We start from the raw sequence: 13,950 nt of genomic DNA on the forward strand, positions 1-13,950 counted from the left end.
CCACCCGTCATGACATTCTTATTTTGTATCGCTTGTAGTTTCCCTTACTTCCTATATTCTATGTTCAGTGGATCTTTCTCAGTTTGTTTCTTATATACTTATATTTTGTCTTTTGTGTATAATGTCTAAGTATCTAGGTGTTTATATTGCATTCCATCGGTTTAGTTGTTTTAGTTGTTCAGCCACTACCTTTACCAACAGTTTTTTCAAAAGAAAAAATATCTCTTGGTGAACATTGGCAAAATTTTCCGACTTTCGATAAACTTATATGATGTACGCGACCGTAATGTATAGTGTATGATTCATCTCTTTTGAGAGTCATCTCATCCCGTCGTATACTTCAGAGTTTCAAATGAGAATCATTAATTTTTGTCATTTGTCGCAAATATGTTTTCATAAGGTGCAGCTTATACGTAAGTCCACGTGTGGCAGCAGCTGTTGCTGACACTATCATCCGTCATGCCCTCCACCCACACCCTCCCCAGGACGCGAGTATAAGACCAAACGCCAGAACACCCACACTTCAAACCTCCCGTCGTGACCGACCGCTAGAGGAACGACTACTGCTCCTGCCACAAGGTAAAATAAAACGTTTATTGTCACTTACCGAGAATGTTATGGTGCACTGCGTTATGAGCGTACGACGTGCCGCTTAAACTCTTGCACAGGGTTCTGTTACTGCCAAGGAAAATGGAACCCTTTTAATTGCAAAGAACATTAATGTACACTGCGGTACTTTATATCTTTGGGTCCTATCACGAAGAAAAGGCCATGTCTGCTCCTCTCTTTTCAAGGATTTTGGTCAAATATCTATCATGGTCCTGGATATTCCTAACACATCTGACAGGGTGTGGCTTCCTGTTGATCTCTAATACATAGACGTTCCACTACGGTACTGGATGTTGGAGCGACATTTTCCTCTTGTCTTGGCAGTAATGGTCTCCCTCAGAAATCTGTTCTATCATCTACTCTTTTTCTTCCCTCCATTAATGATCTTCCCTCTTGAACCTTGAACTCTATTCAATGCTTCGCAGATGATTTTGCTTAAAATTCTTCTGCTTACTTTCCCTTCCATCCTCTTTTGTTGCACTGATATTACCTCTCTTCTTGATTCGGAGATGTGCAGCTTCTCGGAGATGAGAACTAGAAACCTAGTTATATTATGATTGTGCAAGATCACGAGTTCTACCCATATATGTGTCTAAATCTCACTCGTTTTACCAATGAACTTTAGAACAATGATATTCCTCCCCACAATAACATAAGCATATTTGGCATAACCCTATCTTCCAGTTTTCCTGGACACTCCATATCGACAAGTCTGCTTCCCAAAAGCTGGTGGTGAAGCGTAGGTTCTATAATCGTATTTCCTGTGAGCAGCTGTTCTTTATCTACAGGGGGTCTTATACAACCCAAGATGGAATATTGCTTGCGTATCTTAGATAGCTCTTCCTTTACGTCTCTCATGGTCAAAATGGAATGAAAATCCTTTTGCCATATTAACATTCCAGATATCACCTTTCTACAACCATCCCTTTCCGTCCATTGAGGTGTTTCTCACGTCTATCTATTTTACAGATGATATTTCGATCAGTGGTCTTGTGAGATATGTGTGTGAACCAATCACACGGTTGGCTGCTGCTTCCCATAGCCCCTTTTGTCTTCCCCTTTTCCTATAGAATTATCATCTTTGAGAAAGAGGAGTACAGTATCTCACCCGGCTATCCTCTGAGCAATCCAATAAGGAGTAATCTGTTGACATCAGCATGTACAAGGAGGCTTGTGTGAGGAAATATCAGGAGAGACTAAGTACAGAATGGAAAAAGGTGAGAACAAAGGACGTAAGGGGAATGGGGGAGGAGGCTTGCGCAAAAGATGTTTGTGGCATGAGAAGCGTGGGAGGTGGGAAGATTAGAAAGGGCAGTGAGTGGTGGGATGAAGAAGTAAGATTATTAGTGAAAGAGAAGAGAAAGGCATTTGGACTATTTTTGCAGGAAAATAATGCAAATGATTGGGAGATGTATAAAATAAAGAGGCAGGAGGTCAAAAGAAAGGTGCAAGAGGTAAAAAAGAGGGCAAATGAGAGTTGGAGCAAGAGAGTATTATTAAATCTTAGGGAAAATAAAAAGATGTTTTAGAAGGAAGTAAATAAAGTGCGTAAGACAAGGGAACAAATGAGAACATCACTGAAGGGGGCTTCTAGGGAGGTGATAACAAGTAGTGGTGATGTGAGGAGATGGAGTGAGTATTTTGAAGGTTTGTTGAATGTGTTTAAATGTGGCAGATATAGGGTGTTTGGGTCGAGGTGGTGTGCAAAGTGTGAGAGTTAGGGAGAATGATTTGGTAAACAGAGAAGAGGTAGCAAAAGATGAAAGCCGGCAAGGCAGCGGGATTGATTGGTATTGCAGCGGACTTTATTGAAAAAGGGGATGACTTTTGTTGACTGCTTCGTAAGGTTATTTGATGTATGTATGACTCATGGTGAGATGCCTGAGGATTAGCGGAATGCCTGATTAGTGCCACTGTACAAAGGCAATGGGGATACAAGTGAGTGTTCAAATTACAGAGGTATAAGTTCTTTTAAGTGTTCCTGGGAAAATATATGGGAGGGAATAGATTAAGAGCGTGAAGTCATGTACAGAGCATCATATTGGGGAAGTGCAGTGTGGTTTCAGAAGTGGTAGAGGATGTGTGGATCAGATGCTTGCTTTGAAAAATGTACGTGAGAAATACTTAGAAAAGCAAATGGATTTGTATGTAGCATTTATGGGTCTGGATAAGGCATATGACAGAGTTGATAGAGATGCTCTGTGGAAGGTATTGAGAATATATGGTGTGAGAGGCAAGTTGTTAGAAGCAGTGAAAAGTTTTTATCGAGGATGTAAGGTACATGTACGTGTAGGAAGAGAGGAAAGTGACTGGTTCTCAGTGAATGTTGGTTTGCGGCAGGGGTGCGTGATGTCTCCATGGTTATTTAATTTGCTTATGGATGGGGCTGTTAGGGAGGTAAATGCAAGAGTTTTGGAAAGAGTGGCAAGTATGCAGTCTTTTATGGATGAGAGAGCTTGGGAAGTAAGTCAGTTGTTGTTCGCTGATGATCCTGCACTGGTGGCTGATTCGGGTGAGAAATTGCAGAAACTGGTGACTGAGTTTGGTAAAGTGCGTGAAAGAAGAAAGATGAGAGTAAATGTGAATAAGAGCAAGGATATTAGGTACAGTAGGGTTGAGGGACAAGTCAATTGGGAGGTAAGTTCGAATGGAGAAAAACTGGAGGAAGTGAAGTGTTTTACATATCTGGGAGTGGATTTGACAGCGGATGGAACCATGGGACCGGAAGTGAAGCATAGGGTGGGGGAGGGGGCGAAAGTACTGGGAGCGTTGAAGAATGTGTGGAAGTCGAGAACGTTATCTTGGAAAGCAAAAATGGGTATGTTTGAAGGAATAGTGGTTCCAACAATGTTATATGGTTGTCAGGCGTGGGCTATAGATAGAGTTGTGCGAAGGAGGGTGGATGTGCTACGAATGAGATGTTTGAGGACAAAATGTGGTGTGAAGTGGTTTGATCGAGTAAGTAATGAAAGGGTAAGAGATATGTGTGGTAATAAAAAGAGTGTGGTTGAGAGAGCGGAAGAAGGTGTTTTGAAATGATTTGGTTACGTGGAGAGAATGAGTGAAGAAAGATTGACAAAGAGGTGGAGGGAACGAGAAGTGGGAGAGCAAATTGGAGGTGGAAAGATGAAGTGAAAAAGATTTTGAGTGATCGGTGCCTGAACATGCAGAAGGGTGTAAGGCGTGCAAGGAATAGAGTGAATTGGAACGATGTGGTGTACCGGGATCGACGTGCTGTCAATGGATTGAGCCAGGGCATGTGAAGCGTCTGGGGTAAACCATGGAAAGTTTTGTGGGGCCTGGATGTGGAAAGGTAGCTGTGGTTTCGGTGTATTATACATGACAGCCAGAGACTGAGTTTAACGAATGTGGCCTTTGTGTCTTTTCCTATCGCTACCTCGCGCACAGGCGTGGGGAAGGGTTATCATTTCATGTGTGGCGGGGTGGCGACGGGAGTGAATAAGGGCAGACAGTATGAATCATGTACATATGTATATATGTATATGTCTGTGTGTGTATATATATATGTATACGTTGAGATGTATAGGTATGTATATGTGCGTGTGTGGACGTGTATGTATATACACGTGTATGGGGGTGGGTTGGGCCATTCTTTCGTCGGTTTCCTTGCGCTACCTCGTTAACGCGGGAAACAGCGACAAACCATAGTATTAAAAATATATATATATCCCTGTGGATAGGGGAGAAAGAGTACTTCCCACATATTCCCTGCGTGTCGTAGAAGGCGACTAAAAGGGGAGGGAGCGGGTGGCTGGAAATTCTCCCTTCTCTTGTTTTTCTTTTTTTAATTTTACAAAAGAAGAAACCGAGAAGGGGGTCAGGTGAGAATATTCCCTCTAAGGACCAGTTCTCTGTTCTTAACGCTACCTCGCTAACGGGGGAAATGGCAAAAAGTATGAAAAAAAAAAAAAATATATATATATATGTATATATATATATATATATATATATATATATATATATATATATATATATATATATATATATATATATATATATATATATATATATATATATATAAATATATAAACATATATATATATATATATAACATACAAACCTCCAACAGCCGGGATCGAGCCCGAGACCCCTGTGCAACAGGCGGCATCGCTACCGCTAGGCTATGCATGTGAGCGAGCAGGAATAAAGGAGAATGATTGGTTCCTAGTGAAGGTTGGTTTGCAGCAGGGGTGTGTGATGTCCCCATGGTTGTTTAGAATGTTTTTGGAAGAGGCGGCTGGGGAGGTAAATGAAAGTCTTTTTGATTGGGGCGAGTATGCAGTCTGTTGGTGATGAGAGGGCCTGGGAAGTGAATCAGTTGTTGTTCGCCGATGATACAGCTCTGGTGCCTGAATCGAGTGAGAAACTGCTGAAATGGGAGTCTGAGCTTGGAAATGTGTGTGAAAGGAGAAAGTTCAGAATAAATGTGAGTAAGATCAAGGTTATTAGGTTCAGTTGGGCTGAGAGATAAATTAATTGGGATGTATTTAAATGGAGAAGAATTGGAGGAACTAAAGTGTTTTAGAATTCTGGAAGGGGACTTTGCAGTGAATGTAAAAACAGAAGCAGAAGTGAGTCACAGGATGTAGGAGAGGGCGAGGGTATGCCACAACGTTCCAATTCACTCTATTCCTTGCACGCCCTTCACCTTCCTGTATGTTCAGGCCCCGATCGCTCAAAGTCTTTTTCACTTCATCCTTCCACCTCCAATTTGGTCTCCCGCTTCTCCTCCTTCCCTCCACCTCTGACACATACAACCTCCTTGTCAATCTTCCCTCACTCATTCTCTCCGTGTAACCAAATTATTTCAACACTCCCTCTTCTGCTCTCTCAACCACACTCTTTTTATTACCACACATCTCTCTCACCCTTTCATTACTTACTCCATCCAACCACCTCACATCACATATTGTCCTAAAACATTTCATTTCCAAGACATCCACTCTCCTCCGCAAAACCCTATCTATAGCCCATGCCTCGCAACCATATAACATTGTTGGAACCAGTATTCCTTCAAACATACCCATTTTTGCTCTCCAAGATAACGTTCTCGCCTTTCACACATTTTTCAACGCTCACAGAACCTTCGCCCTCACTCCCACCCTTTATCTACCTCCTTCCAAAACATCCTTTTATTCTCCCTAGAATCTAATTATACTCTCTCACTCCATCTCTCATTTGCCCTCTTTTTCACAACTTGCACCTTTCTCTTGACCTTCTGCTACTTTCTTTCATACCTTTCCCAGTTATTTGCATTACTTCCCTGCAAAAATCGTCCAAACGCCTTCCTCTTTTCTTTCCCTAACAATCTTACTTTATCCCACCGTTCACTACCCATTCTAATCTGATTATCTCCCACCTTTCTCATGTCACATGCATCCTTTGCGCAAGCCATCACTACTTCCCTAAATACATCCCATTCCTCCCCCACTCGCCTTACGTCATTTCCTCTCACCTTCTGCTACTTTGCACTTAATCACTCCTGGTATTTTCTCACACAAGTCGCCTTTCCAAGCTCACTTACTCTCACCACTCTCTTCCCCAACATTTCCTCTTCTTTTCTGAAAACCTCTACAAATCTTCACCGACGACTCTACGAGATAGCGATAAGACATCCCTCCAGCTGCCCCTCTCAGTACATTAACTTCCAAACTCCCTCTTTTACACGCCTATCAATTAACACATAATCCAATAACGCCCTCTGGCCATCTCTCCTACATACATACATATACTTATGTATCTCTCTGATTTTATACCAGGCATTCCCAATCACCAGTCTTTTTTCAGCACCCTAATCCACAAGCTCTTCACCATTTCCATTTACAACACTGAACACCCCATTTACAACAATAATACCCTCAACTGCCACATTAATCACCTTTGCTTTCAAATTACCTATCACTATAACCCGGTCTCGTGCATCAAAGCTGCTAACACACTCACTCAGCTGCTCCCAAAACACTTGCCCCTCATGATCTTACTTCTCATGACCAGGTGCATAGGCACCAATAATCACCCATCTCTCTCTCTATCCACTCTCAGTTTTACTCATATCAATCTGGAGCTTACTTTCTTACACTCTATAACATATTCCCACAACTCCTTCAGGAGTGCTACTCCTTCCTTTGCTCTTGTCCTCTCACTGACCCCTGACTTTACTCCCGAAACATTCCCAAACCACTCTTCCCCTTTACCCTTGTTTCACTCAGAGCCATTACATCCAGGTTCCTTTCCTAAAACATATTACCTATCTCTCCTTTTTTCTCATCTTGGTTACATCCACACAAATTTAGACACCCCAATCTGAGCCTTCGAGGAGGATAAGCACTCCCCGCGTGACTTCTTCTATTTCCCCTTTTAGAAAGTTAACATTCAAGGACGGGAGGGTTTCCAGCCCTCCGCAGCCGCCCCATTTAGTCATGGGAAGTATTCTTTCTCCCCTATCGGAAGGGATAAATATATAGTATATAGTGCTACCTCGCGCGCGGGAAAGGGGGGGGTGTCATTTCATGTGTGGCGGGGTGACGACGAGAATGGATGAAGGCAGCAAGTATATATATATATATATATATATATATATATATATATATATATATATATATATATATATATATATATTATATATATATATATATATATATATATATATATATATATATATATATATATATATATATATATATATATATATATATATATATATATATATATATATATATATATATATATATATATATATATATATATATATATATATATATATATATATATATATATATATATATATATATATATATATATATATATGGGTTTTCAGAAAAGAAGAGTGAATGTTGGGGTGAAGAAGGTGGTGAGAGTAAGTGAGCTTGGGAAGGAGACCTGTGTGAGGAAGTACCAGGAGAGACTGTGTACAGAATGGAAAAAGGTGAGAACAATGGAAGTAAGGGGAGTGAGGGAGGAATGGGATGTATTTAGGGAGTCAGTGATGGATTGCGCAAAAGATGCTTGTGGCATGAGAAGAGTGGGAGGTGGGTTGATTAGAAAGGGTAGTGAGTGGTGGGATGAAGAAGTAAGAGTATTAGTGAAAGAGAAGAGAGAGGCATTTGGACGATTTTTGCAGGGAAAAAATGCAATTGAGTGGGAGATGTATAAAAGAAAGAGACAGGAGGTCAAGAGAAAGGTGCAAGAGGTGAAAAAAAGGGCAAATGAGAGTTGGGGTGAGAGAGTGTCATTAAATTTTAGGGAAAATAAAAAGATGTTCTGGAAGGAGGTAAATAAAGTGCGTAAGACAAGGGACCAAATGGGAACTTTAGTGAAGGGCGCAAATGGGGAAGTGATAACAAGTAGTGGTGATGTGAGAAGGAGATGGAGTGAGTATTTTGAAGGTTTGTTGAATGTGTCTGATGATAGAGTGGCAGATATAGGGTGTTTTGGTCGAGGTGGTGTGCAAAGTGAGAGGGTTAGGGAAAATGATTTGGTAAACAGAGAAGAGGTAGTGAAAGCTTTGCGGAAGATGAAAGCCGGCAAGGCAGCAGGTTTGCATGGTATTGCAGTGGAATTTATTAAAAAAGGGGGTGACTGTATTGTTGACTGGTTGGTAAGGTTATTTAATGTATGTATGACTCATGGTGAGGTGCCTGAGGATTGGAGGAATGCGTGCATAGTGCCATTGTACAAAGGAAAAGGGGATAAGAGTGAGTGCTCAAATTACAGAGGTATAAGTTTGTTGAGTATTCCTGGTAAATTGTATGGGAGGGTATTGATTGAGAGGGTGAAGGCATGTACAGAGCATCAGATTGGGGAAGAGCATTGTGGTTTCAGAAGTGGTAGAGGATGTGTGGATCAGGTGTTTGCTTTGAAGAATGTATGTGAGAAATACTTAGAAAAGCAAATGGATTTGTATGTAGCATTTATGGATCTGGAGAAGGCATATGATAGAGTTGATAGAGATGCTCTGTGGAAGGTATTAAGAATATATGGTGTGGGAGGCAAGTTGTTAGAAGCAGTGAAAAGTTTTTATCGAGGATGTAAGGCATGTGTACGTGTAGGAAGAGAGGAAAGTGATTGGTTCTCAGTGAATGTAGGTTTACGGCAGGGGTGTGTGATGTCTCCATGGTTGTTTAATTTGTTTATGGATGGGGTTGTTAGGGAGGTAAAGGCAAGAGTTTTGGAAAGAGGGGCAAGTGTGAAGTCTGTTGGGGATGAGAGAGCTTGGGAAGTGAGTCAGTTGTTGTTCGCTGATGATACAGCGCTGGTGGCTGATTCATGTGAGAAACTGCAGAAGCTGGTGACGGAGTTTGATAAAGTGTGTGGAAGAAGAAAGTTAAGAGTAAATGTGAATAAGAGCAAGGTTATTAGGTACAGTAGGGTTGAGGGTCAAGTAAATTGGGAGGTGAGTTTGAATGGAGAAAAACTGGAGGAAGTGAAGTGTTTTAGATATCTGGGAGTGGATCTGGCAGCGGATGGAACCATGGAAGCAGAAGTGGACCATAGGGTGGGGGAGGGGGCGAAAATTCTGGGAGCCTTGAAGAAGGTGTGGAAGTCGAGAACATTATCTCGGAAAGCAAAAATGGGTATGTTTGAAGGAATAGTGGTTCCAACAATGTTGTATGGTTGCGAGGCGTGGGCTATGGATAGAGTTGTGCGCAGGAGGATGGATGTGCTGGAAATGAGATGTCTGAGGACAATGTGTGGTGTGAGGTGGTTTGATCGAGTAAGTAAAGTAAGGGTGAGAGAGATGTGTGGAAATAAAAAGAGCGTGGTTGAGAGAGCAGAAGCGGGTGTTTTGAAATGGTTTGGGCACATGGAGAGAATGAGTGAGGAAAGGTTGACCTAGAGGATATATGTGTCGGAGGTGGAGGGAACGAGGAGAAGAGGGAGACCAAATTGGAGGTGGAAAGATGGAGTGAAAAAGATTTTGTGTGATCGGGGCCTGAACTTGCAGGAGGGTGAAAGGAGGGCAAGGAATAGAGTGAATTGGAGCAATGTGGTATACCGGGGTTGACGTGCTGTCAGTGGATTGAATCAAGACATGTGAAGCGTCTGGGGTAAACCATGGAAAGCTGTGTAGGTATGTATATTTGCGTGTGTGGACGTATGTATATACATGTGTATGGGGGGGGGGGGTTGGGCCATTTCTTTCGTCTGTTTCCTTGCGCTACCTCGCAAACGCGGGAGACAGCGACAAAGTATAAAAAAAAAAAAAAAAAATATATATATATATATATATATATATATATATATATATATATATATATATATATACATATATCTGTAACTAGAAGAGAAACAATACTGCCCACGTATTCCCTGCGTGTTGCAAAAGGCGACTAAAAGGAATGGGAGCTGGTGGCTGGAAATCCTCCCCTCCAGTTTTCCTTTTCACAAGAAGTTAACAAAGAAGACAGCCAAGTGAGGATGTCTCCCTCAAAGAACGTCATCTGTTTCTTGCGATACCTTGCTATCGTGGGAAATGGCAAATACGTTTGAAAAAAAAGAATATGTATTTTGTATGAGGAAACATCATAAGGTCAGGTTATCAGTGTGGTCTAAATCTTAGTGTTGTTGGTGCCGGCAGTGTGACCTAAGCCGAGCGTGATGGGTGGCCGGTGTCTGCTGCTGGTGACGGTGGCCATGTTGGCAGTATCGTGGGCGGTGGCAGAGGACAACACTACCTCCCCTCCAGTGACGCCCCTCTTCCCTGAAGGCGATAATTTCTACTTCGACATCGACCCTTCCGATCCCCTCTACGATGAAATGACTGCAGAGGCGGCTCTCCTCCCAACAAGGATCTCAGAGGTTCGCCAACTACTTCCTAGAGGAAAGTCAACAACCAGGAACACAAGTAAGTTATCCTATCGCCCAACTTACTGTACCTCACACGTGTGGAATCATAAGAAACTATCAAATGTTTATAATCATGATAACTGCTTATGTTTGTTTCTCTATCATTTTACAACAGTTTGCTGTACCTTATTTTTAATCTTTAGTGAACACAGTGCAATAATATAGGCCAGATGGCCAAAGTCACATGTCAGTTATACGTTTGCGCAATGAAAGGATATTTACCAGTTTCTTTTTACTGTTCATGTCAGCAATGTCACCTGAGTGTGGGGCGAATCAGTATTTGAAGTTTGATGATATCGAACATTAGAGAAATGAGGCAGTTGTCGTCCCCATCCCTCGACGAATTCATGAGTCACTCTTTCTTTCTCACACTTTATGAAGAATGCATATATCATGGAGAAACTCAAAATACCTTGCAACACATTTTTCTAAGGTTAATAAAATTCAGTATAAACATCTCAGTGCTGAATGTCTCGAGACAGTAACCAGTGTTACCACAAGGCATGACTATGTTAGATTTGATGTGCAGTGTTGATAGACTGAAGTGTTATTTGTACTCACTGTACTGTCGTCTTCTTTTCTACTATTGTCTCTTCCTCCACCACCCCCATCAGTACTTATTGCATTATCGCGTCTCTGAAACCCATATCTTTCACAGTATTCTATACGCGTCACAGTACTTTACTATCCGTAAACTGCATAACTTTCTTCACAGCATTCTACAACCCTAACAGCTTTTATTAATCCTTAAGATATCCTTCTATACTCTCAGTATCCTTCAACATTTACAGAATCCTGAACCTTCCTATTCTACAGTCCTTCCGAAGTATAAATTACCCGTAGATCCCCGTACAAGTATGGCAATGTTTATACGTCTTCACCTTATCCCAAAACTACACTCGTAGCTCAAGACGTTGTCTGTGTTTCAGGGAACACCTGTGGTCGGCGCAACACCAGAATCATCAACGGACAAGTGACTAAACCGAACGAGTACCCGTGGCAGGTGAGGCAACTAGAGAGTAAAGGCGGGTATGACAAGGTCCTGCTTCGCTCGAGGAACTAACACACACAACAGTCTTACTGTGCAGTTCTGAGGGCGAGGTATAGGCCGGAAAAGTGAAGGCAATATGTGGGCCAGGGGAATCAAGCTGGAGTGTGGGTCAGAAGAGTCAAGCTGGGGTGTGAGTCAGGAGAATGAATCCTAAGTGCGGGCCAGGAAAGTGACGATGGGGTGGAGGTCAAGAGAATGAAGCTGGGGTGTTGGTCAGAATTATGAAGCTGGGATGGGGGTCAGGAGATTGAAGCTGGGATGAGGGCCAGAAGAATGAAGCCTAGCTGAGGGCCAGGAGACTGAATCTGGAGTGTGGGTCAGGAGAGTGAAGCTGGGGTGTGGGTCAGGAGAGTGAAGGTGGGGTGTGGGTCAAGAGAGTGAGGCTGAGGTGCGGGTCGTGAGAGTGAGGCTTGGGTGTGGGTCAGGAGAGTGAAGGTGGAGTGTGGGTCAGGAGAGTGAATCTGGGGTGTGGGTCATGAGAGTGAGGCTGAGGTGCGGGTCGTGAGAGTGAGGCTTGGGTGTGGGTCAGGAGAGTGAAGGTGGGGTGTGGGTCAAGAGAGTGAGGCTTGGGTGTGGGTCAGGAGAATGAAGCTGGGGTGTGGGGCAGGAGAGTGATGTCGGGAGGTGGTTCAGGAGAGTAAAGCTGGGATTTGGGCTAGAGGGGTGAAGGCGGGATATGGGTCTGGAGAGTGAAACTGGGATATGGGTCAGAATAGTTAAGCCGAGGTCTGGGCCAGGCGAGTGAATCCATGGTGTGGACCATGAGAGTGAAGCTGAGATGTGGGGCAGGAGAGGGAAGCGGGTGTGTGGGTCAAGAGAATGAGGCGAAGTGTGGGCCAGGAGACTGAAGCTGTGGTGGGCTAGGAGAATGAAGCTGGGGTATGGGCCAGGAGAGTGAATCCAGGGTGTGGTTTATGAAAGTGAAGCTGGAATGTGGGCCAGGAGAGTGTAGCGGGAGTGACGGCCAGGAAAGTGAGGGCGAAGGTTGTGCCAGGAGCTTAAAGCTTGGATGTGGGCCACGAGGGTGAAGCCGGGGTGTGGGTTAGGAGAGAGGAGCCAGGTTTTGGGTCAGAGAGTGAAACCGGGTTGTTGCCCAGAAGAGTGAGAGCGAAGTGTGGGCCATGAGAATGAAGCCGGGGTGTGAGTTAGGAGAGTTAAGCTGTGGTGGGTCAGGAGCGTTAAGCCGAGGTATGGGCCAGGAGAGTGAGGCCGGGGTGTGGGTCAGGAAAGGGAAGTAGGTGTATGGGTCAAGAGAGTGAGTGCGAAGAGTAGGCCAGGAACGTGAAGCTGGGGTGTGGGTCAGAGTAAGGACGAAGTGTCGGCTAAGAGTGTGAAGCCGGTGTGTGGGTTACGAAAGTGAAGCATGGGTATGGGTTAAGAGAGTGAAACCGGGTTGTGGGTCAGATTGAAGCCCGGTTGTGGGTGTGGAGATTGAAGCTGTGGCAAGCCAGGAGAGTTAAACCGGGGTATTGGCCTAGAGTGAAGCGTAGGTTTAGGTCAGGAAAGTGAAGCGGGAGTGTTGGTCAGGAGAGTGAGGGCAAAGTGTGGGCAGGAGCGTGAAGTTGGGGTGTGAGTAAGAGGAGTAATGGCGAAGTATGGGCCAGCAATGTGATGCTGGGGTGTGGGTTACGAGAGCGAAGATGGGGTGTCTGCCAGGAGAGTGAAGTTGGGTTGTGGGTCAGAGTAAAGCCGGGGTGTGGGCCAGAAGAGTGAGGAAGAAGTGCGAGACAGGAGAGTGAAGCTGCGGTGTGGGTTAGGAGAGCGAAGCCGGGATGTGGGCCAGGAGAGTGAAGATGGGGTGTTGGTCAATGTAGTGAAGCTGGAGTGTGGACAAGAAGAGTGAATCTGAGGTGTGGGTCAGGAGGATGAAGATGGGATGTGGACCATGGAAACAAAGCAAGGCCATGAGAGTGAGGGCGAGGTGTAGGCCAAGAGAGTGCAACCAGGATGTGGGTCAGGAGAGTGAGGGAGTGGTGTTGGCCAGGAGAGTGCAACCAGGATGTGGGTCAGGAGAGTGAGGGCGAGGTGTTGACCAGCAGAGTGCAGCCAGGATGTGGGTTTTACATGTATATATATATATATAAATATATATATATATATATATATATATATATATATATATATATATATATATATATATATATATATATATATACATATATATATATATATATATTTTTTTTTTTTCATACGATTCGCCATTTCCCGCGTTTGCGAGGTAGCGTTAAGAACAGAGGACTGGGCCTTAGTGGGAAGTATTCTTTCTCCCCTATCCCCAGGGATAATATATATATATATATATATATATATATATATATATATATATATATATATATATATATATATATATATATATATATATATATATATATATATATATATATATATATATATATATATATATATATATATATATATATATA

General features: G+C 43.1%; 1 protein-coding gene across 2 annotated transcripts in view; it reads left to right on the forward strand.

Moving 5' to 3' along the window:
* The first annotated feature begins 421 nt into the window (after nucleotides 1-421).
* Nucleotides 422-13,950, forward strand: part of LOC139754953 (chymotrypsin-like elastase family member 2A) — a 59,430-nt gene continuing 45,901 nt past the window's right edge. Inside the window, exons 1-3 of one of the 2 annotated variants that reach the window (XM_071672776.1) lie at nucleotides 422-579; nucleotides 10,208-10,474; nucleotides 11,406-11,479. In XM_071672776.1, coding sequence (XP_071528877.1) covers nucleotides 10,228-10,474; nucleotides 11,406-11,479 — 321 coding nt within the window. In that variant the 5' untranslated portion in view covers nucleotides 422-579; nucleotides 10,208-10,227. The remainder of the gene's footprint in view (nucleotides 580-10,207; nucleotides 10,475-11,405; nucleotides 11,480-13,950) is intronic. The other variant, XM_071672777.1, reaches the window with a different exon arrangement.

Source organism: Panulirus ornatus, chromosome 18 (genome assembly GCF_036320965.1).
Source record: "Panulirus ornatus isolate Po-2019 chromosome 18, ASM3632096v1, whole genome shotgun sequence".
NCBI lineage: Eukaryota > Metazoa > Arthropoda > Malacostraca > Decapoda > Palinuridae > Panulirus > Panulirus ornatus.